Here is a 24,966-nt window from a genome sequence, read left to right as displayed (position 1 = left end):
CTCACTGTAACACTGATATACCCCACACCCCTCACTGTAACAGACTCATATACCCCACACCCCTCACTGTAACACTGATATACCCACACCCCTCACTGTAACTCTGATATACCCCACACCCCTTAGTGTAACACTGATATACCCCACACCCCTCACTGTAACACTCCGATATACCCCACACACCTCACTGAAACACTGATATACCCCACACCCCTCACTGTAACACTCCGATACACCCCACACCCCTCACTGTAACACTGATATACCCCACACTCCTCACTGTAACACTGATATACCCCACACCCCTCACTGTAACACAGAAAAACCCCACACCCCTCACTGTAACCCTCCGATATACCCCACCCCTCAGTGTAACACTGATATACCCCACACCCCTCACTGTAACACTGATATACCCCACACCCCTCACTGTAACACTCTGATATACCCCACAACCCTCACTGTAACACTGATATACCCCACACCCCTCACTGTAACAATGATATACCCTACACCCCACACTGTAACACTCCGATATACCCCACACCCCTCACTGTAACACTGATATACTCCACACCCCTCACTGTAACACTGATATACCCCACACCCCTCACTGTAACACTGACATACCCCACACCCCTCACTGTAACACTGATATACCCCATACCCCTCACTGTAACACTGATATATCCCACACCCCTCACTGTAACACTCCGATATACCCCACACCCCTCACTGTAACACAGATATACCCCACACCCCTCACTGTAACACACTCATATATCCCACACCCCTCACTGTAACACTGATATATCCCTCACATTAACACTGATATACGCCACATTCCTCACTGTAACACTGATACACCCCACACCCCTCACTGTAAAACACAGAAATACCCCACACCCCTCACCGTAACACTGATATACCCGAAACCTGTCACTGTAACACTGATATACCCCACACCCCTCACTGTAACACACTCATATACCCCACACCCCTCACTGTAACACTGATATATCCCTCACATTAACACTGATATACCTCACACCCCTCACTGTAACACTGATATCCCCCACACCCCTCAGTGTAACACTCCGATATACCCCACACCCGTCACTGTAACACTGATATAACCCACATCCCTCACTGTAACACTGATATACCCCACACCCCTCACTGTAACATTGATATACCCCACACCCCTCACTGTAACACTGATATACCCCGACACCCCTCACTGTAACACTCCGATATACCCCACACCTCACTATAACACTGATATACCCCACACCCCTCACTGTAACACTGATATACCCCTCACCCCTCACTGTAACACTGATATACCCCATACCCCTCACTGTAACACTGATATACCCCACACCCCTCACTGTAACACACTGATATACCCCACACCCCTCACTGTAACACTGATATACCCACACCCCTCACTGTAACTCTGATATACCCCACACCCCTCACTGTAACACTGATATACCCCACACCCCTCACTGTAACACTCCGATATACCCCACACCCCTCACTGTAACACTGATATAACCCACACCCCTCACTGTAACACTGATATACCCCACACCCCTCACTGTAACACTGATATACCCCACACCCCTCACTGTAACACTGATATATCCCACACCCGTCAGTGTAAAACTCCGATATTCCCCACACCCCTCACTGTAACACACTGATAAAGCCCACACCCCTCACTGTAACACTGACATACCCCACACCCCTCACTGTAACACTGATATACTCCACACCCCTCAATGTAACACTGATATACCCCACACCCCTCACTGTAATACTCCGATATACCCCACACCCCTCACTGAAACAGTGATATATTTCACACCCCTCACTGTAACACTGATATACCCCACACCCCTCACTGTAACACTGATAGTCCCCACACCACTCACTGTAACACTGATATACCCCACACCCCTCACTGTAACACTCCGATATACCCCACACCCCTCAGTGTAACACTCTGATATACCCCACACCCCTCACTGTAACACTGATATACCCCACACCCCTCACTGTAACACTCTGATATACCCCACCCCTCACTGTAACACTCCGATATACCCCACACCCCTCACTGTAACACTGATATACTCCACACCCCTCACTGTAACACTGATATACCCCACAGCCCTCAGTGTAACACTGATATACCCCACACCCCTCACTGTAACACTGATATACCCCACACCCCTCACTGTAACACTGATATACCCCACACCCCTCACTGTAACACTGATATACCCCACACCCCTCACTGTAACACTGATATATCCCACACTCCTCACTGTAACCCTCCGATATACCCCACACCCCTCACAGAAACAGTATTATATTTCACACCCCTCACTGTAACACTGATATACCCCACACCCCTCACTGTAACACTCCGATATACCCCACACCCCTCACTGTAACACAGATATACCCCACACCCCTCACTGTAACACTGATATACCCCACACCCCTCACTGTAACACTCCGATATACCCCACACCCCTCACTGTAACACTCCGATATACCCCACACCCCTCACTGAAACACTGTCATATTTCACACCCCTCACTGTAACACTGATATACCCCACACCCCTCACTGTAACACTCCGATATACCCCACACCCCTCACTGTAACACTGATATACCCCACACCCCTCACTGTAACACTGACATACCCCACACCCCTTACTGTAACACTCCGATATACCCCACACCCCTCACTGTAACACTGATATATTTCACACCCCTCACTGAAACACTGATATACCCCACACCCCTCACTGTAACACACCGATATACCCCACACCCCTCACTGTAACACTCCGATATACCCCACACCCCTCACTGTAACACTGATATACCCCACACCCCTCCCTGTAACACTGATATACCCCACACCCCTCACTGTAAAACACTCATACACCCCACACTCCTCACTGTAACACTGATATATCCCTCACATTAACACTGATATACCCCACATTCCTCACTGTAAAACACAGAAATACCCCACACCCCTCACCGTAACACTGATATACCCGAAACCTGTCACTGTTACACTGATATAACGCACACCCCTCACTGTAACACTCCGATATACCCCACACCCCTCACTGTAACACTGATATACCCCACACCCCTCACTGTAACACACTCATATACCCCACACCCCTCACTGTAACACTGATATACCCCACACCCCTCACTGTAACACTCCGATATACCCCACACCCCTCACTGTAACACTGATATATTTCACACCCCTCACTGTAACACACTGATATACCCAACACCCCTCACTGTAACACTGATATACCCCACACCCCTCACTGTAAAACACTCATATACCCGACACCCCTCACTGTAACACTGATATACCCCACACCCTCACTGTAACACTGATATACCCCACACCCCTTAATGTAACACTCCGATATACCCCAGACCCCTCACTGTAACACTGATATATTTCACACCCCTCACTGTAACACTGATATACCCCACACCCCTCACTGTAACACACTCATATACCCCACACCCCTCACTGTAACACTGATATACCCCCCACATTAACACTGATATACCCCACATTCCTCAGTGTAACACTGATACACCCCACACCTCTCACTGTAAAACAAGAAATACCCCACACCCCTCACCGTAACACTGATATACCCCACACCCCTCACTGTAACACACTCATATACCCCACACCCCTCACTGTAACACTGATATACCCCCCACATTAACACTGATATACCCCACATTCCTCACTGTAACACTGATACACCACACACCCCTCACTGTAAAACAAGAAATACCCCACACCCCTCACCGTAACACTGATATACCCGACACCTGTCACTGTAACACACGGAAATACCCCACAACCCTCACTGTAACACACTGATATACCCCACAGCCCTCACAGTAACACTATGATCCAGTGGGGAAGTGAGCTGCTGGTTTAGTGGGGCAGTGAGTTGCTGATTTAGTGGGGCAGTGAGCTGCTGGTTTAGTGGGACAGTGAGCTGCTGGTTATCATTCATTGTGCTTGCCCATTAATCTCTATTAGTTTGTTCTTTACACTCCCACAAGGAATGTTGATTACCTGCTTCTGTCACCTTCAAACCCTCACAGCTTCCAATGTCCTTTACAAAAGGGACTGATTCTCTGGCCACTCTCCCCAGCCGTCCTCCAGACACCCTGCTGGCATTAAATTCAATCTTCACACTCATCCATGCTTAGCAGCAGATGTGTGTCTATCTGGAGTGTGTTTTAACCTAACTTAATCCCTAGTTATTCTATCTTAATATCGATATAATTCTATGTCAACCAGTGTATTCTATTTCATAATCTATACACACCAATACTTACAAGAACTTTTATAAGGTTTGCTTTCAGAGTGAATTCCCTGGTATTTCAACAGACTGAATGACCTTGTGAATCCCTTCACACGCGGAGCAGGTGAGCGGATTCGCTCCAGTGTGAACATGCTGGTGTTCAATGAGGTGGGATGACTGAATCTCTTCCCACAGTGAAAGCAACTGAACGGTCTCTCGTCAGTGTGAACTCACTGGTGTTTCAGCAGGATGGATGACCGACTGAATCCCATCCCACATACGAAGCAGGTGAACAGTCTCTCCCCAGTGTGTCTGCGTTGATGAATTTGCATCTCAGACGGATAATTGAATCCCTTCTATCAGTCCCCACATTCCCACGGTTTCTCCATGGTCCATCTGTCTCTCCTGGTTGGACGATCGGTTGAAGCCTCGTCCACACACAGAACACATGTACGGTTTCTTCCCGCTGTGAATGGTGTGAAGGTTTTTCAGGCTGTGTAGCTGGTTAAAGCTCTTTAAACAGTCTGTGCAGTGGAACATTCTCGCTCATGTGCGAATGGGTCTCGGTGCTTTCCCAGTCACAATAATGTTTAAAATCCTTTCCCGCACACAAGAACAGGGAAAGGTTTCTCCTTCCGCATTCAAACGCCGATGATATTCAGGTCCTGATGAATCGAGTGACTGTCAGAACTTGGCATGATGTTTGGTTTGAGTTTCTTGTCTACAAATCCTCCCCTTCTAATACCCTGAAAAAGGAGATTACAAAAGTCATCACTGTAAGTACAGGACAGAAATTCAGAACAGAAAATTCTAGTTCGTATGGAACAATCTTTCTTCTCGTGTTTCCCCCAAAAGCTGTACATTCCTGTCCCACACACACACTCCCTCTCCTGAAATCCTTACACATTGCACCATATCGTTGCCCCTCTCCCACTCTCTAACTCCCTCTGCTTTCCAGTTCTACAGCCCCTGTGTGCGAGGAGTGTGATGGAATACTCTTCACTTGCCTTGATGTGTACAGCTCCAACAACACTCAAGAAGCTCGACACCATCCAGGACAAAGTAGCCCGTTTCATTCACAACCCATCCACCACCTTAAACATTCACTCCCTCCACCACCGGTGTACCGTGACTGCAGTGTGTACCATCTACAAGATGCACTGCAGCAACTCACCAAGGCTCCTTCGGCAGCACCTCCCAAACCGGCGACCTCTCCCACCTAGCAGGACAAGGGTAGCAGGAGCATGGGAACACCCCCACCTCCAAAGGCAAAGGCGGGTGTATGGAGTTAGGTCACAGATCAGCCATTATCTCATTAAATGCCAGAACAGGCTCGAGGGGCTAACTGGCCTACTCCTGTTCCATTGCTATGGTGTTGCTCAAAGTAAATCAGAGTTTTTTAACAACAGGGATAGTATGCCATGTAGTATATCAGAGACACCAACTTAATGAATAAATAAGTCAAAGAGTGATTTCATTACATGGTCTTCTGGGATTTTTACCAGTACTTTGGGGATTGAATTTGCAGTTTTCCATGAAAAACTATAAAACAGTGTTCTTTATTATATGTACCTTTACCTATGCTCTCAATTTTTACTATTTTTTAAAGTTAGTAGTCGGTACCTAATTGATTAGCAGCACTGGTCCTGGGTTTTAGTAATATAAGCAACCTGGATTTTGTAGTGTGGAGTGGATGAGCCTGGGATTTGATGGCACGGTTGGGGTCATTGTTGCCAGGTTTGGCAAGACAATTAGGTTAGGTTTTTTCATGCTGTGTGGGGAAAAATGGCTTTGGGCAGGTGCCTAATTTTTGGGCTAGTTTGTTAACCGAAAGTGGCATTTCTTTGCAGGTCTCACTTAAATGTGCTGCTGCTAAACTCACAGTTGGAACGTTGGATCCCATCTGCACGTCGCACAAGTGCACCCCGTTGCTATGGGGACTGGTTGGCCCATACACAAGCGCATAAACTTGGCAACGGTGCAAGGCGGGGTGGGGAGAAGTCTCAGATCACGATAGTTTAAGCAATTGATGCCTGTGTTGATTTTGGCTTGAGTGGCGTGCTTATGCTTTGCATTTAGCGGCGCGGGGACAAGTCCCGCCTTCCTTCACCAAGATGGCGGCCGGTTGCCAGGGTAACCCGGGCCTGTCGCCGGGGAGAAATCCTTCAGCAAGATGGCGGACAGTCGCCCCGCTCACCCGGGGGGCCGGGCTTGGCGCTGCGACGCAAACACGAGGCCCCGCGGGGTCTTATTCCCGCCCTTTGTCTTTGGGCCTTGGTTCAAAGGGCGCGCGCTCGGCCTCCCTGTGTGCGTGAGGCGGGCTGTCTCCTCACGCCGGCGCTCGCGCCCTGCTCAACCCTCAGCCGCAGCGCTCTGATTGGCCGCAGCGCTGCCCACGTGTCGCCCTTCTGTCGGCCCCGCCCCCGGGGGGGCGGGGCTATAAATAGAGGCGGCGTCGCCGGGCAACCGGCAGAAAGCGGGAGGCTGCAGGAGGGGGAGGAGGAGGAGGAGGAAGAAGAAGAAGAAGAAGAAGAAGAAGAAGAAAAAAAAGAAAAAAAAAGAAAAGGCGGGCGGGGAAACCACATTCTCACTCATTGCACACTGTACAGCAAATGCTGAGGGATTGCAGCTAAAAAAAATCCGGTCACAAATAATTGCTGACGACAAAAGGAACTAAAATATCCTGAGGAAAAAGCAGGAGCTGGCAGGTTACTGTTAGTCAGAAAGAGACTCAGGTCGTGTTAGTCTGAGGGAAAGTCAGAAGAAAAGACCGCTTCAGATATTAGTGCCACATAAACTAAACACTGCCGCTGACAGGAAAGTCTTTCACTCAGATTCGACTTCATTTTAGCCCCGTGAGGTGACAGAAAAAAGGAAGAAATAATCGACCTGGGGGCACAACCATTAAACAGACTGAAGGATCGAGAAGGGCACAAAAAGTCGAGGGAAAAGTTGAGTAAATAAGGTGGCCAACCTCAGGAAGGGATGGGCAAAACTCAGAGTGACAGGGAAGATAGTGAAGAAGGCAAGGCCATGTCTGAGAAGAGCAAATCGGAGGTGAGATGAGGGCAGATTTCAAATGGAAACCAGAAAGAAAATGCTGGAGAAATGTATTGTTTACAACTTGAGATGGGGAAGGTTCAGCTGCTCAGTCCCAAAAGATACCAATCACATTAATACTGTCAGTAGGAAGTGGCTGAGTTCCCTAGTGTTTAGATTGGATCACTAACATTAATATTGAGCAGTGAGACCATTTGGCCCATCGAACTTATCCTTCCAGTAGAAACTTAAGATTCCCTTATCACAATGTCTAACTGCTTAAATTAATTCATTTTAGTGTTTTTGCCTCTACTACCCTCCCCAGGTGACCATTTCAGGTACTGATAATTCTTTCTGTGACCTGAGTTCTGAACTCTTTTACCAGGTTTATCCTAGTCTTGTTGTTACAATTTAACTGAAAGTACTGCTGTGGATTTGCCTTTTCTATTCCATTTAGGACCTTAGGTCTGATCAGAGACTGAGCAAATCTCCCAAAACATGAGTGATCTGATCGAGGTGTTTAAAAAGAAGGTCCACCACCAGCTTCTCAATGCAATTGGGGATGGGCATTAAAGATGGTCTTGTTAGCACTGACCACATCCTGAGTTAAAATAAAAAAGGGAATTGACAAGATAGCTGATTTCCAAGCGTTATTTTTCCAATCAGCAAATCTATCTATATATATAAATCGGTACATCTGTCTGTCATTCTGTCTGTCATCGCGTGTGCATCTGTCGGGCTATGCGCTCGAAAGTTACAGGGCGTGCCTACGCGCGCGTTACCTCCAAAGAAAGCTTACGCTTCCGAGACGGTTTTAAGCGTATTTACGTTTTGGCCGGGCTAAAATCGCGCCCGCGGTATCCCAAAAACCTTCAACGTTCCGCTCATTAGCATCTCATTATCCGCTCATTAGCGACAGAGTGACCTCGAGCTTGACCAATCGTACGCCGGGTTGCTGGCGTGTGCCGCCGGGCCAATCGGTGCGTGTGTGGCCGGGCCTTATCGTTCTGAACCGAGGTGAGTCGCCGCCATCTTGATTACAAACTTTTCCTTTTTCCCGCTTTCTGCGTCTTAAAAAAAAATGTTGCTTTTAAAACACATTGTTTTTTAAAAAAATGATTTAGAAAGTAATTAACTTATCTAATCTCATTAATTTTCCTACCTTTCCCCGTTTTTCCAGGTAGGCCTAGAAGCCTCGGCGTCTCCTCCGCACCCACGCCCGAGCTAGGCACCTCCCGGCCCCACTCGAAGGCTGGAGGGCCGAGCCTCAGCCCAGCGCCGCTAGGGTGCGCGCGCAGCAGGAGCTGAGACGCGGCGTCTCTCTCTGGCTCGGCCGGGGGGCGGGGCTTGCTGAGCGTCAAGTGTTACCCTGGCAACCGGGCCCGCCGGCCGTCTCGCACAACCGCAATCGGCAGTCTTCACCCCGGGGGGGGGGGGGGAGGCCGCGACCCTCGGGGGGGGGCCGCGACCCTCGGGGGGAGGCCGCGCGCGCAGCAGGAGCAGCTGAGACGCGGCGTCTCTCTCCCTGGCTCGGCCGGGGGGCGGGGCTTGGTCAGCGTCACGGTTACCCTGGCAACCGGGCCCTCCGGCCGTCTCGCACAGCCGCAATGTTGAAGCCAGATCGGGAGGCCGGTGCTCGGAAGATTGCGCCTCCGGAGTTCGGTGCTTGGTTGGTGGGGGGGGCGAGCCTCGGGGGTGGGTGGGTGGTGGGCGAGCCGTGGGGGTGGGTGGTGGGCGAGCCTCGGGGGTGGAGTTGGGGGTGCGAGTCTCGGGGGGGCCAACCTCTGGAGTTCGGGGGGTGGGGATCAGGGGGTTTGGGGGGACGGGGATCAGGGGGCTCGTGGACTCTCCCCCTTCCCCTCCCCCCCTCCTCTCTCCTCCTCCCCTCCCTCCCCCCGCCCCTTCTTCCCCCTCCTCTCTCCTCCTCCCCCTCCCCTCCCCCCCTCCCCTCCCTCTCTTCCCCCCAGTCGCTCTCTCTCTTCCCCCCAGTCGCTCTCTCTCTTCCCCCCAGTCGCTCTCTCTCTCTCTTCCAACAACAACATGCCCTCGAAAAAGCCTCGGCACCGCCGGGCACTTCAGCTAGTCTATCTATATATATAAATCGGTCGATCTGTCTGTCTGTCATTCTGTCTGTCATCGCGTGTGCGTCTGGCGGGCTATGCGCTCGAAAGTTACAGGGCATACCTACGCGCGCGTTACCTCCAAAGAAAGCTTACGCTTCCGAGACGGTTTTAAGCGTATTTACGTTTCGGCCGGGCTAAAATCGCGCCCGCGGTATCCCAAAAACCTCCAACATTCCGCTCATTAGCATCTCATTATCCGCTCATTAGCGACAGAGTGACCTCGAGGTCGACCAATCGTACGGCGGCTTGCTGCCGCGTGCGGCCGGGCCCTCCTACGGTCGAGTGACGGGACGATTGACCAATCCTACGCTTTGGTGACCTGACGGTTGACCAATCGGTGCGTGTGTGGGCGGGCCTTATCGTCCTGAACCGAGGTGAGTAGCCGCCACCTTGCTTCCATTCTTTTTCCTGCTTTCTGCGTCTTTCTTTTCAAATATACATTTCCAGCAAAATAAAATTCAATTTAATAAATTCTTTTAAAATAAATCACTCATTTGTAAATATTTTATCGAACCTGAACATTCTTTTTCCTACCTTTGCCCGTTTTTTTCTTAGGCCTGAAAGCCTGGGCCTTTCTTGCCCAGCCAGGCCCGAGCTAGGTAACTGGGCTGCTGCTAAGCTCCTCACCCGCCCCCCACCCCCCCGTGTCACGTTACCCGGGGCAACGGCGTCAGCCACGAGGGTCAGGGTGCGCGCGCAGCAGGAGCAGGTGAGACTCTGTTCCGCGCTCGGGGGGGCGGGGCTCTCGAGAGTGCGGATCGGGTTACTCCGGCAACGGGAGTGCGGGCCCGCTGGGGCTTGGAGAGCGGGGCTCTCGGGAGTGCGGAGCGGGCTCGAAGAGCGGGGCTCTCGGGAGTGCGGGGCGGCTGCGGCTTCGAGAACGGGGCTCTCGGGCATGCGGGGCGGGGCGGCTGCGGCTTCGAGAGCAGGGCTCTCGGGAGTGCGGGGCGGCGCAGCAGGGTTACCCCGGCAACCGGGCGTGGCCGTGGCCGTCTCTCAGCCTCAATTCCTCCCTTCCCCCCTCCCCCTTCTTCCCCTCCCCCTTCCCCTTCCTCCCCCCCGCCCTCCCTTCCCCCCGCCCTCCCCTCCCCCCCGCCCTCCCTTCCCCCCCCGCCCGCCCTTCTCCCCCTCCCCCCCGCCCTCCCTTCCCCCCTCCCTTCCCCTCCCCCCCGCCCTCTCCTCCCCCCACCCGCCCTCTCTTCCCCCCCAGTTGCGCTCTCTCTCCCCCCCACAGTCGCTCTCTCTCTCTTCCAACAACAACATGCCCTCGAAAAAGCCTCGGCACCGCCGGGCACTTCAGCTAGTGTGTAATAAAGGGACATCTATTTAAAATTAAAACTAAGCTTTTGAAAAGTTAATCCAGGAGAAAATTATTAATAGGAAATATTGTGGGAATGTGAAGTGCACTACAACAGGAGACCATTGATGCAGAATTTATTCAGGTATTTAAAAGGGGATAGATACTTGGGTTGTATGGATATTAATTGAATGGAGAATTATGGGGAAAATGAGGTTAAAAGAGTAGATCTGCCATAGTTAACAACATGGTGAAGCTTCCTGAATGGTCTTTTGCTGTGTACCTTGAAGTAACCAGACTGATCTCAACTATGACGTTCGGGTGAGTGTGGATAAAGTCACACTGAGGGGGAGGAATCGGAGGCTTTCACTATGGGTGTCCTTGAACAACTGGCTCAAAAACAGCAGTACCAAAAAACCTGCTTTAAAGTTTTTGTGTACAATTGGCTCTGGAATGTTGCATGTGAGCATAAAGAAGGTGAGGAAGAATAATTTAGAAAAGGGGATGGTGTGTGGGAGCATTTTTAGCCATTTTGTTTTGCCTTCCCAGACATCCTCTGGAGCATGGTAGCACCAACACTGATTGTAGAAGGTCTTGAGACAACTTTCCTTCAAGACATTTCAACATCATGCTGCCACGATATTGATGGCTTCCAATAAAGGCTGGCTGTGCCGACCCATTCAAGTGGTGTGGAGGATATTCTTTTAAAGATTGGCAGATCTGACAGGGTAGCTAACCTTACAATTGTAGTTTGTGAAGATTACAGATAAAATGCCTAGATGTATCAGAAATTACATTCATTTTATGTCTTCAGATTCTAGAGAAGCTGAAAGACATTGCCGTTTATCTTTCCAAAGATGATTGGGCAGAGCTAAGTGAATGGGTCGACATCCGTTATAAGAAAGTGCAGCAGAATTATGAAACCATGCTTGCAGTAGGTTTGTACAAGATAACTTATTTTCTTGCTTTCAACATTTATCCCTTCCTCTCCTGAACACTCTGATTCGTACTGCCATACAATTCTTCCAATACTACACCCAAGTGGATATTCTCCTCATATGTGGTTAGACATTTTGGTTGGGATTTTCCATCTCACAACTGCTGGCACACATTAGGAACACATATCGGGAAATGCAGCACCCCCAACCTGTGATTCGCTGAATATTAATTTACTTGCTTTGAAAAAATCCTGTCTGTATGTAGGCTTGTGATATGGGGGACTGCGCAGCTGATCCCGATCTCACCTGACTATCAGAACACCTCCTGTTGTACCTGTGCGGCTTTTCCCCCACTTTTTGTACAAAACTACTGAATGATTGTCATTAAAACTAAATGAAGAATAAAAACAGTAAATATTGGAATAAGGGAGGAAAGCTCTACATCTCAGATGCCATCAAGGACCTTCCTTTCCCTCGGTACTGAGAGTGACCGTCAGCTGTCACAAATGTAAATCTCCTTCCTTTGGTCTCTCCAATGGGTCCAATAGGGGTCAGTGGCATAAAAATCTGGGAGAACAAGGCTCTTAGAGGGCATGGGTCTGAGTGCTGTGCTCCCAGCTCCCCAACATAACATAAAAGCTCCTTTTCCTCTGATCAGTCTGGGCTGGATTTACATCCAGATGCCATTGATGAAAGGAAAGCCTCTGTGCTGCTCTTACCTGATATTATTCTAAAATGGTTCGATTCAACAGATGCCTTACGTTAGTAAGTTAAGTCCAATTAAATACAGGCAATTATCAACTGTAGATGATTGGAATATTTTAATTTTCACAGGATTGAATGTTCCAGATCCAACGTTCATATCAAGACCTAGCAGTGGGCACCAACCCCGTGTGTATGTTTCTAGTGACTCGGATGAGGAGTGGACGCCTAAACTTCTTGTGAAAAACCCACCAAGTAAATTGAATGTGTTTTCTTTGGTAAAGCATTAAATGTGCTTTTTTAACACCCTGAATATAACCAGTTTGTCCAGCAACTAGTACATATTTTTTGTCAGCAGGCAGTTAGTTTGAAGTTTTGGAGAGCTGGAAATATAAGTGAATTGTCTGATCACATTTTCCCTTATACATGTGTAATTTTTCTTCACTTTTTATCTGCATAATATGTTGATTCTTTTTTGGGCCTGAATAAACAAGATAGTTTTAGAATCTTCATGCTGTTAACATAAATAAACTGAAATCTGAGATTATCTCAATCACACTGATGTCTTTCTTTTTTTAAGAGTTCAGATTCTTTAAGCCTCTCTTTAACAATGAAGATACCAAGAAGACTAAGAACGAGAATACCAGAAAGGTAATTCAAAGTGAACAGAAATTCTTATCAGACTAATATGTCAAAATTCAAACAATCTGCTAGATAATCACGGCAGGCCTGTCAGCATCTGAAGGATATACCGATACAAGTTCCCACCCAAACATTAACCAGTCTTTCTCCTTCAGACACGAATTGAGCTGCTACACACTTCCAGCCTTTTCTGTCTTTATCTCAGATTTATATTAAACAATTTTTCTTTTTCATTGAGAGCCCAATTTACAGTCCATGGTGCCTGGCAACTTGGTTCTATTTTTATTTATATTTCATACTTGGTTATTTGTCCTTGAAATTCATGGCCTGGAGAGTTGGAAAGGTCTCTTAGTGCTGTTGGTGGATAAATCCTCCACCAGCATCCCAAAATCTGTGAAAATCAGCAACTTGAAATAACTGCAAATTAATCGGAACATGGACATCAATTTGATATGTTGCCCATGAGGCTCCATAATATGGATCTAGCTCGTTCATGAAGACAAAACTCCTTGGTCACTGCTGCTGTACTAACATCTCAAGGTTCCTCTTCCTGTCGTTGTAATCAAGAATTGCAATTCTCATGTTAGGAACTAGATTTGAGGGGCAAAATGTCCAGTGACGCAGGCAGCCCTTAATTTTGGTGACAAGCATGGCAGATAGTTTAAAGAAAATTGTATCTGCTTCTCGATCCTCCATTGATTTCCTCTCGTGGGCTCTTGTCTCTGACTAACCTTCTGTAGCTATGATGCTTCATGAACGAGCAATTAGCTTTTACTTCAAGAAGAATGTTCTGTGTGCAAAGTGGTTTGAATCTAAAATACTTTTCTCCATGTGTAGTACGACACGCCCAGACAAATTCAATTTTGATTCTTGCTCTGTGCTGAGATTTGGCAATGGGGCAACTCCACTGGGCCTCAGGGTTCCCAGAAATAAAATTAGTCAGGGTCCCTGCTCTTGATTGCTGTGTTTTGAGCTCTGCTGAAAAAGTACATGTGTGTAGAGTTAGAGGAGACCATCATCAAGCTGTGCTTTGGTGCCTCCTGAATCTTGAGTTGCCTGCCAATACTTGCTATCCAGACACATGGACAAGGCACAGGAGAACAATTAGTACCTTTAGAACTGTAATACAATTGCTTCAGGAGAGCAAGGAGAAAACGGTGAAGGCAAGTATCGTAGCTGACAGGTACTTATTCATACAGTTAATACCTTATCTCTCATTTTTTTGTATTCTAAATTTCTGTGTGCAGCCTTCAGAAACACAGCTGGTGGAATGGATGTGCTAAAGTTAGGAAAGATAATTCCATGTTCCACAGAATGAAGATCATTGTTTCCAGCTGCTTGTTTACATCAGCTGAAATTCAATGTTAGTTTTTAGGCACTGTCAAATATTACCTCTCTTTTAGGGATTGTGTGTGGTGTGGGAAGACCAGAGGTGAAGGAGTGAAAATATGTGTCGAATCTCCTCCTCTCCCATTTTCCTGAAGGCACTGATTCATGAGTAGATATGTTTCCTTAGTCTGTCCTGACTTAATGGGCAGCCCTGTTGGTATTTGCTAAATGGCTGTTCTTCATGTGTTAGGCTCTCATTTTTGGAGAAGGTCAATCCTGTTTTCATATACACGCACACAGACCTTTCCAGAAGTGATGATTAGTTAGCAATCATTGGGAATCCTGGCTAATTTTATTCCCTCCCTTGCAAAAGGGGGCTGAGGTTAATTTAATAGGTTTACTACATTTGCTGAGATCAGTATCAGTACAGTACAGTATCAAACAAGGGAACTATCTGATATGTGTGACTCAGCACTACACTGGGGAGCAACTGCATTTCCCCAGTTGGGTAATTGGGAAGCTCTGTTTATTAAATATCCTACAATAACTAATGGAGAGGAACAACAGACAACTGCTTTGACTTGTAATGCAGGGAGTCCTGAGGCAGCTATTGTCTACTTCAGGTGCTGTGAGGTACATTTTCACTCTCACATTCTGCATTTCAGAACCAAAAAACCCCGTCACAGATTGTGTCCCATTTCGAAGTGGCTGAAGATGAAGTTTTCCGAGGCTTCACTGAGGAAACTGCTTCAGCTAAGGAAGAGACTGTTTCAGTTCAAAAGATCAGAATAGAAACGAGCACCTTGGTTTGTGAAAGTGAAGCTCGTAGTGAATCCAATAAAGGTATTTGTCCTGGAATAAAGGATTTCAGTAAAGTATTTCTATTTTGAATAATTGAGGGTATTTTAATGAGCAAGAGATGCCCTATGTTGATAATGCCACCACACCAGTAGTCATTCAAATCAGATTAACGCAATATCTTGCTGATTTATGTAAATAAAGAAAGACTTGCATTTATATAGTGTCTTTCACAACCACTGGACGTCTCAAAGTGCTTCACAGCCAATGAAGTATTTTTTGAAGTGTAGTCACTGTTGGAATGTAGGAAACGCGGCAGCCAATTTGCGTACAGCATACTCCCACAAATAGCAATGTGATAATGACCTGATAATCTTTTTTTATGTTGATTGAGGGATAAATATTGGTCAGGGACACCGGGGATAGCACCCCTGCTCTTCTTCGAAATAGTGCCATGGGACCTTTTATGTCCACCTGAGAGAGCAGACGAGGCCTCGGATTAACGCCTCATCTGAAAGACGGCACCTCCGACAGTGCGGCACTGCCTCAGCACTGCACTGGAGTGTCCGCCTTGATTTTTGTGCTTAAGTCCCTGATGTGGTACTTGAACCCACAACCTTGTGACTCAGAGGTGAGGGTGCTACCCACAGAGCCATATATCTTCAGCATCTCCTGTTCAACAAAAAACAAGCTTGACATACAAGAATATTAAAACTAATTGGTTCAATTTTTGATCCTGATTTTCTGGATTTATTCCACAGTTGTCTGTACTGGAAAGATCTTGGGGTCAGCAAATGAGGAAACCACCAAAGAGACTGAAAGCAGAAGATACTGTTTGAGAAACAGAGAGAGAAAAGTTTACACTGAAGAAAGGGAACTTTGTGACGATGATTACCTGTGTATGTGCAAAGCAACCTATCCATTTCCTCAGGGCAGGAATAATTTACTGGGCATTTTGGTGTGATGACACAGGGGCCTTGGTAGGCCAGGGGATTGGTGGAGCAATGCAGCATGTCAGAGTGGTGGGACAGGAGTGCAGGCCTCTGTTTGCCCACAAACAGGCACCGATTTTCCTTTTTCATGAAGGAATAACAATCACAAATATGATCCCCAAACTATTGATAATAATTCTGGAATTCGCTCATGAATTATTATATGAATTTCATATGAATTTCAATAACCATAAACTAATGGCCCCTGATTACAGGGAATAGCAGCCCTTTGTCTAGGATATTGAAGCATCCTATGCCAGCCTACAGCAGGACCTGGACAACATCCAGGCTTGGGCTGATAAGCGGCAGCTAACATTCAAACTTATGAATGGCAAGCAATGACCATCTCCAAAGAATTGATGATGCAGCCAGAATTAAGTTGGGTGTCAACATGGTTTGAGAAGGGGTGTGGGGCTAAGATGATGGCATAACTGAAAGGGCAAATTTGAGAAGTGGCACTGTCCCCAAGCGTGATTTGCCTGATGGTTTAGAGGGTCTTTTGTTACTGGATATGCAGGTTGAAACACATTCAAAGAATGAGGAAGCTATAACCTATAGGAGGTAATTCCGCCTCCTTGTGCAAAATTCCCTTCCTGCCCACTCCTAAGCGTATCTGGTGTGGCACAGCTTGGAGATACTGTTGACAGTTTTTGCAATGCTGTTGTGAATTGAGGTCAGTACTGCCTTCTTGGAGTCAAGAACCGAACATGTCGCCCAAAACAAGCCCTTGTATACAACAGAGTGGGGGAAGACCTGACTGGCACTGGGTGTAATTTTCATAGAGGGAAGATGCCCCAAGTGTTTTTCCCAGCTGATAGTTCACAGAAATATCATACTTGTGTGTGCAGACTGAATTGCAATCAAAGAATGAGGAAGATCAAATCTATGATAGGTAATCTATCCTTTCTCAGTACTATCCCCCTTCACCTTCATGAACACTGAATAATGAATTGAAATCCTGATCCATCTTTAATTTGTATTTTATGTGTTAGTTTGTGAAGACTGCAAGACATTTTTTATTGAAGAATGCCCTGTGCATGGTCCTCCAGTGTTCATAAAGGACACAGTGGTCGAATTCGGTCAGCCAGATAGAGCACGTTTAACCCTTCCGGAGGGTCTCAGCATAGCGACTTCAAAAATTCGAAAAGCTGGACTTGGTGTATGGAATGAAGGGCAGGTTATTCCCAAAGGCGTTCACTTTGGACCTTATGAAGGAGTAGTATCAAATGAAGAAGCAGAGTCTGTCAGTGGGTATTCATGGGTGGTAAGTGACTACTGTCGTTATCAAGTTCCTTATTTTATTAAAAAAATTCAGGACTTATTTGAATTTATTTTCTATAAATTATCCAAGGTTCCCATTCCTAGTTGCTACTCAGAGTCCTACTGGTAAGTAGACAGCGAGTGAAGACAGAATTAGTCTTTGCTGTGAGGCCTCTTGTGTTCACTTAGCCTGTCAACACATAGAAATGTTCACAAATGAAGAATGGATTACTGGGTGTGTTTATTGTAGGGCTGGCAGCAGCCACGGAACTACCCGAACATGACTCACCACCATCAGGAAGCGAGAAAGCAAACATGCCTCAAACTGACTGAAACCCACCAAACACCACCACAGAGGAAACAGTTGCAATTCACCCCACTGAGACCAAAGGTGTATCAAAGTTCACAGCACCTTCCCCACAGCTGATAGTGTCAGTGCTGAGAGAAAAATCCGCTCTCCACACAGACAAAGATCCTCTCACGGCGCTGAGGCAAAGTCAGACTCCCAACTATTTATAAAAACTCTGCCACCTGCCCTGCCTCCAGCTGAGGCAGCATTCTCACACTCGGAAACGAAATCCCTCACTAGAATTCCCCCCCCCCCCACACCGCCCGCCAGCTGAGCAATTATTGAATTCCGTGGCCGCGAATTTCGAAGTTTTAGCGCTCGCCGTTCAGGCCGGTTTTGCTTAAAAATGGTGGTCGCCTCGCTTTTGGCGGGTCCTACGATGGCCGCCATTTTGGGAGGTCAGCACTGCTGCCGATGCCTGCGCGCACTCCAGATATTTAGATGAGGCAGATCGTGACGTCAATAAGTGTGGAATGCTGGTTTGACAGAATATCTGCCATTTTCGACATTGCCGCTCCATTTTACGCCCTCTCCCAATCGCGACCAACTGACTATGTTCAGCAGCAGGAAGGACCTCCCAGCACTGCTATTTAAAGGTATCATCAACAACATACAGCTGACTTGCTTTTTGATCTGTCCTGACTCTGTCACAGTTTGTGCAACTGTTTGGAGCTTTCTACAGTTATTTAATGTTGCTGAGGTGACAGAAAGCCTTGCTACTCATTTAAAGGCTTCTGCTCCCACCACTTGCTCCCAGTCATGGGGTCTCTACTTGCAGTACCCCTCACGCTCGAGTATGACGGAGATGGAGTGGAGGCAGTGAAGAAGAAGACAAGATGCTTGCAGAGGGAGGACGAGGAGGGGCAGGAGGTCTTGCCCAACCAGGGTCTTCCAAGAGCACTTCTACCTGCGCTTAAGCCAGGGGCAGTGTATTAGGAGGCTCCGATGCACCAAGGAGGCAGTCACAGAACTCTGCCACCTCCTGCAGCCAAACATGCAGCCTCAGAGCAGAGTGGCTCTCCCAGTGGCCCTGAAGTCACCGTGGCCCTGAATTTTTTCACCAGTCTGGACCGGGAGATATAATTAACATCTCCCAGTTTGCTGGGTCATTGACCTGAAACGTTAACTCTGTTTCTTTACAGATGCTGCTTGACCTGCTGAGTTACAAGACTCCCAAAACAAGTGCTCTACTCGGAGCTCCGACATGGCAAGAGAGCCCCAGGTGGGCAGAGGAAACTCTTCAAGGACACCCTCAAAGCCTCCTTGAAAAAGTGCAACATCACCACCAACACATGGGAATTCCTGGCCCAAGACCGCACAAAATGGAGGAGAAGCATCCGGGAAGGCGCCGAATACCTGGAGCAAGCGGAAGCCAAGCGCAAGGAGCACATGTTAACCCAAGCACCCCACCCACCCGCCCCTTCAACCACCGTCTGCCCCACCTGCGACAGAGACTGTAGGTCCCGCATTGGACTCATTGGTCACCTGAGAATTCATGTTTAATGTGGAAGCAAATCATCCTCGAATCCTAGGGACTGCCTAAGAAGAAGAAGAATTTCCAGGATTTTCTGTTTTTATCCCAGTTTGCTGCCCATCGCTGCAACCAGGAGGTCACAGAGGCTGTCTATTCGAGGAGAAGGGACTTCATTGTCTTCTCTCTGAACAGAGAGAAGTAGGAGGAGCACGCATGTGGCTTTGCCAGGCTGGAGGGCTTCCTCGTGGTGCAGTGTGCCATCGACTGCACACATGTGGCTTTGCTGGCACCGCATACCAATCCTGAGATGTTCCGTAACTGCACAGGCTACCACTCACTTAATGTGCACTTCTTGTGCGACCACGCCCGGTGCATCATGATGGTGAATGCCCGGTATCCTGGCAGCAGTCATGATGCCTTCAACCTGCACCAGTCCGGTGTGCCAGCAGTCTTTGAACCACCACGTCAAACCCAAGGGTGGCTGCTTGGAAACAAGAGCTATCCACTCTGCCCCTGGCTGATGAGTTCCCTCCACAACCTCACCACTTGTCTCCAGCACTGATATAACGACTGCCATGAGGAGTCTCATCGAGCAGACCATTGAGGTTCTCAAGCAACAGTTCCGCTGCCTTGACCACTCAGGAGGAGCCCTCCAGTACAGGCTGGAGCGGGTTTCCCATTTTGTGGTGGTCTGCTGCATGTTCCACAACTTGGCCACATGAGGGCACAGCCCATGCCACCACGGGTCCATCAAGCCTGTCCCAAAACAATTGTGATACCTTGTGTATCACAATATATACACTCCATCCCACCCAAAACCATAAAATACCAAGGCCAATTTGGGAAAGAAATATCTGGGAAATTCCTTTCTGACCTAACTAGGCGATCGAAACTAGTCCAGGAGATCACTCTTGTCCTGAATTCCCTGCCGTATCTACCTTCTGTAAGAGGTGATCTCTGCCCCAGCCAAAAACAGGTCCAGCTCTCGCTTGAAAGAACTGTGAGTCCGTGTCCACTACACAAGACGGCAGCCTGTTCCTGAGGTCCACTATTCTATGGGAAAAGAACCTCGTCCTGACATCTAACCTAGATCTAGACTTGTACAACTTAAATTTGTGACCCCTAGTCCTTCTTAACCTATTTAATTGAAACAAACTATCAGCTGGAACACAATCATTCCCTTCACCCCTTCATTATCTTCTGAACCTCAATCAAATCCCCCTTAAGTCTACGCTTCCCTAAAGTGTAGAGTCCCAACTCTTTTAGCCTATCTTGATAACAAAGATGCTATCCTGATAAATAAGAGAGGAGGAGGAGGAGGAAGTGAGCAGGCAGGCAGCACATCCCCGATCCAGATGGGCTGTCCATGAGCACCTCAACAGACTCTGGTTGCAGTGAGTGAAACCCCAGATCCCCGTTGCTCACCACTTCCCCATCTTACCATCCCTCTATCACAGAACATCATAGCGTCCTCCTGGGCACAAATCTGAAATGAGAGCCACCACAAAACACATTTCAAACATAATTTATAAATTTATCAAATTCAAATCAAAAGAACAAAGTCAGCTAATCACCCTTGTGCATTCCCTTAGTGTCTGTCTTAAGTGTGCCTTTTCCTACTCTAGTGCTCCTACGAAGTGCTCCCCCAGTGGCTGCAGCAGCTGGTGGAAAGCTACAGTGGGGAGACTACAGATGGGCCTGCCGGATGACCTCGAGCAGCTCTGACCCTAGAAAGCCCGGCTGTAGACTGCACCACCTTGGTATGGGCGGCAGAGGTCTGGGCTGGTGCAAGGGCTGGCAGAGTGGCAGTGGTGGGAACACGACTGCTGTCTTCTTGAGAGAAGACAGCAGGTTCTTGCTCCACGCGGCCACTGCCACTCCCTCGGGATGGGGCCTCAGCATTATTAGCCATCTGTTGGAGCACAGATTGCTGGACTGCTGTGACAATCTGCAAGCACTTTTCCACACTCATAAACCCAGCCACAATGGCATCAGTCTGAGCTTGCGTGGCAACAAGTTGAGACTGTAGGAGAGCAGTCTGCGCTTCCACTGCAGCAGTGAGACGTTGGGTCGCTTCCATTGTGCTGCAATGGAAATGCGAGTTCGCCCATCATACCCAGCATCATGGTTGGGTCCACAAGTTCTCTAATGGAGTTGCCCATTATTTCCACCCTGGAAATCATGGGCTGCAAGCCCAGTGCAAAACCCCATAATATTGGAGCCGGACTCCTCCATGCTGCTTGACACTGACCAGAGGCTCTCTGGCAGGCTTGCCATTACACCAAGCATTTCTGTGTGCAGGCCCATCACCCTCCTTCTGAAGGCTGCCCCATCGAGAACAACATCTGAGTCCTGTGCAGCAGAACTCGTGCGTAATCTCGCCCTGCGGGGAGCTGGCACCCGAGCTACACTTTCCCACTGGCTTGGCTGCAGCTCACTCATGCCTGGTGATTCACCATGTGCAGATCCTGCCTCTATACTACCCTCTAAAGTACGGGCAGTGCCAGTTGCTGAGCTGGTGTCTGTGAGTGTCAGTTCCAGTGTCGCTGTGTCTTCTTCTCCATCACTCTCCTCCTCCAGAACTTCAGGGACAGGCTGGGCTGCTGGCAGTGCTTGGGTATCTGCAAGGAAAAATACACAAGGGTCGGGTTGTGTTGAGGTAGGAGGGAAAGCCAGATATCCATGCATACACCATCAACAGCGTGCAAGTGAAAAGAGATTGTGGGATGAGGGATAGTGGGCTGTGAGATGAAGGATTAGGTATAAGCATACCGTCATCATCTGCAATGTTTTTCGCTTCCCCGCTCACCACAGACTCTGTCACTGCCCCAACAATTATTGTGAGCAGTACTTCCTTCAAGTCCATGTGGCTCTCAAATCTGACTTACCCTTCTTCTTACTTCTTAGGCAGTCCCTGGGAACCAAGGATGACTTGCTTCTACATTAAAATGAGTTCTCAGGTGACTGATGAGTCCACTGCAGGACCTATAGTCCCTGTCACAGGTGGGGCAGACAGTGCTTGCAGGGGGGGGGGCGGGTGGGGTGCTTGGGTTGACGTGCACACCTTGCATTGCTTGCACTTGGCTGCCGCTTGCTCCCAGCAAAGAGACTTGTAGGTGTTCAGCGCCTTCCTGGATGCTTCTCCTCCATTTTGTGCGGTCTTGGGCCAGGGATTCCCAGGTGTCGGTGGGACGTTGCACTTTTTCAAGGAGGCTTTGAGGGTGTCCTTGAAGCGTTTCCTCTGCACACCTGGGGCTCTCTTGCCGTGTCAGAGCTCCAAGTGGAGTGCTTGTTTTGGGAGTCTCGTATCGGGCATGTGGACGATGTGACCTGTCCATCGGAGCTGATCGAGCGTGGTCAAAGCTTCAATGCTGGGAATGTTGGCCTGAGCGAGAACATTGATGTTGGTGCACCTATCCTGCCAATGGATTTGCAGGATCTTGCGGAGGCAGCATTGGTGGTACCTCTCCAGTGCTTTGAGGTGCCTGCTGTAAATGGTCCATGTCTCTGAGGCATACCGGAGGGCGGGTATCACTACTGCTCTGTAGACCATGAGCTTGATGCCGGGTTTGAGGTCCTGGTCTTCAAACACTCTCTTCCTGAGGCGACCGAAGGCTGCACTGGCACACTGAAGGCGGTGCTGGACTTTGTCATCGCTGTTTGCCCTTGTTGACAGTACTGCCACCCGATGACCCTTCACCCATCTGCTGGTGCTCCCGGACGTTGTGCGCCAACTTGGCCTGCAAGAGATCAGGAAGTGTCAGTGAGTGTGGTACAATATGTTTGGGTGATGTGCCTGCCATGGTTGAATAGCTGGCAATTTGTGCAAGGTGTGAGATGTGGGTGTAAGTCTTGCAGCAGTGGTAAGTGTGTGAGGTATGAGTGGTGCTGGCTAGAGATTGTTGGTGGGGATGTGGTGCATTGAACAGTGTGTGCGATTCATGGCACAGATAGTGGGATATGGTATTTGAAGATGCATTTACTCACCTTGACCAGTCGTGTGAGGTCACTAAACATTTTGCAGCACTGGATCCAGGTTCTGTGGACAACACTCATCATACTGACAGCTTCAGCAGTCTCCACCCACAGCCTTCTTGTGTCCGCGAGCCTCCTGCCCCCTGTTGGTAGAGGACCTGAGGATGTCATAGAACCTCCAGGACCAAGGCCTCCAGTGTCACATCAGAAAATCTCCTTGCCATTTTTCTTGGCTATTGGGCCATGGTTTTCTCCACAATGACAATGAGCTGTTTGTGCAAAAAAGCACTTCCCCTGTATTAGAGCCTTGAACAAACTTTATTGGCCACTAGACTCCACCCAACATTGGCCCTCCAAATCAGCACTAAGACAGTTAGCAGCACATTTCAGCGCTACAATCATTATAATGAGCAGGCAGCATGAATTTTATGTGCTGCCTGCACTACTTTGAATGGGCGTGGGCACATCGTGCTGTCCGCGCCTGTTTTTGGGCCTTATCCAATTTCTAGGCCTCTGTCTATTGCATTCTTAGCTTGATTCCCCACTCCTGTTTTTGAGGAATAGAGCCTGTTGGTATTGGATGGCCTTGTAGCTGTTATCATTTTAATCCAATGGCTTTGTACTGGAGCCAAAGTCAACTAAGAATGAGCCTACATTCCAGTCCCTTTTACTTTATTCATCTTCTGATTAATTTAGTCCTGTTGCTCTAATTCAGGTATTATCCTATTAAAGCAGCTCCAGGAGATTCCCAGAGCCTGCTGTCATTGTATTTATGAACAAAGGTGAGTCAGGCATCACCTCAACCAACTCTCATCATTCCTAGTTTCAGAATGCATTGAACAGTAGTTGCCAAATCCTGGGCGCTCTGACATTACAGTAATTCAGGGACCTTTTCCGACTTTACAAAGCTTCCTGGAACTGTTCAGCACCATCATGCTATTTTTTGAGCTCCTATGCTACATCATTTCAGTCCCAGCCATCGTGTTGAACTGGGCACTCGGATGAAAAGGTATAATAACAGAACACAGGTAAAGGAAGGTCAATTTTTACTCAAAGATGTGGGAGGCGATGTAATGGAATCTTGCAATACGTGTTAAGCCTTATGACAGTCTAACATAAAGATAAAGTTGCTTATAAAATTTTTATTAATCCAGTCTTTTTATCAAAATACTTTTCTGCAGATCAGCAAATCCAACAAGGATTTTGAATGCATTGATGCGAAGGATGAATCTACATCAAATTGGATGAGGTGAGGGAAGACTGATACCGTATTGTGAGGATCACAAGATTGTAATGGATGAAGAAGATCATTCGTCCCATTTCATATGATCCATCCTGTAAAATATCCCGCCCAACAACTGTATTGATTTCTTTGTGGGTTCAATGACGAGACATTTATAAAGGAGAATGAGTTTTAATCTAAAGTCTGTTCAACTCTTTTATACAGCTTTTACAGGAGACACGATGCTGTGATGCATCTAGAACGAAACCGAAACTAAACTAACTGCCTTGCTTCTCTCGGTCACATGCCCTCTGCTGGTCAGGCACAAGCAATCAATACATGCAATCATGCTATTAAGGCATCATAATCGAACAGGCAAATACCATCTCTATTTGCTGATATCATTACATCTCCTTTTCTTAAAACAAGAGTATTT

The 24,966-nt window shown here is 48.0% G+C and overlaps 1 protein-coding gene and 1 long non-coding RNA gene across 2 annotated transcripts; both read left to right on the top strand.

Annotated features, from left to right (window-relative positions):
• Window positions 1-6,848: 6,848 nt before the first annotated feature.
• On the top strand, window positions 6,849-15,888 carry LOC147109846 (uncharacterized). The gene is made up of 5 exons (XM_086003898.1): window positions 6,849-7,447; window positions 11,664-11,787; window positions 12,622-12,744; window positions 13,070-13,140; window positions 15,126-15,888. The coding sequence occupies exons 1-5, from the start codon at window positions 7,376-7,378 to the stop codon at window positions 15,348-15,350; spliced, it is 615 nt and encodes a 204-aa protein (XP_085860024.1). The 5' UTR covers window positions 6,849-7,375; the 3' UTR covers window positions 15,351-15,888.
• A 122-nt stretch (window positions 15,889-16,010) lies between these two features.
• On the top strand, window positions 16,011-24,732 carry LOC147109845 (uncharacterized). Its single transcript, XR_015080361.1, has 3 exons — window positions 16,011-16,157; window positions 17,243-17,514; window positions 24,490-24,732. It is a non-coding gene; the product is annotated as an uncharacterized LOC147109845 (long non-coding RNA).
• Window positions 24,733-24,966: the final 234 nt, after the last annotated feature.

The sequence above is a fragment of the Somniosus microcephalus genome, chromosome 12 (genome assembly GCF_052327205.1).
Source record: "Somniosus microcephalus isolate GS21.2 chromosome 12, FLI_Smic_1.0, whole genome shotgun sequence".
Lineage (NCBI taxonomy): Eukaryota > Metazoa > Chordata > Chondrichthyes > Squaliformes > Somniosidae > Somniosus > Somniosus microcephalus.
This window is presented reverse-complemented; position numbering and strand designations above follow the sequence as displayed.

What these genes read in the sequence shown, in the direction of transcription:
- LOC147109846 (XM_086003898.1), top strand. Translation starts at nt 7,376, where the DNA reads ATGGGCAAAACTCAGAGTGACAGGGAAGATAGTGAAGAAGGCAAGGCC. An exon ending in TGAAACCATGCTTGCAGTAG is followed by an intron (nt 11,788 to 12,621) that starts GTTTGTACAAGA and finishes TAATTTTCACAG; the next exon opens with GATTGAATGTTCCAGATCCA. An exon ending in TCTTGTGAAAAACCCACCAA is followed by an intron (nt 12,745 to 13,069) that starts GTAAATTGAATG and finishes TCTTTTTTTAAG; the next exon opens with AGTTCAGATTCTTTAAGCCT.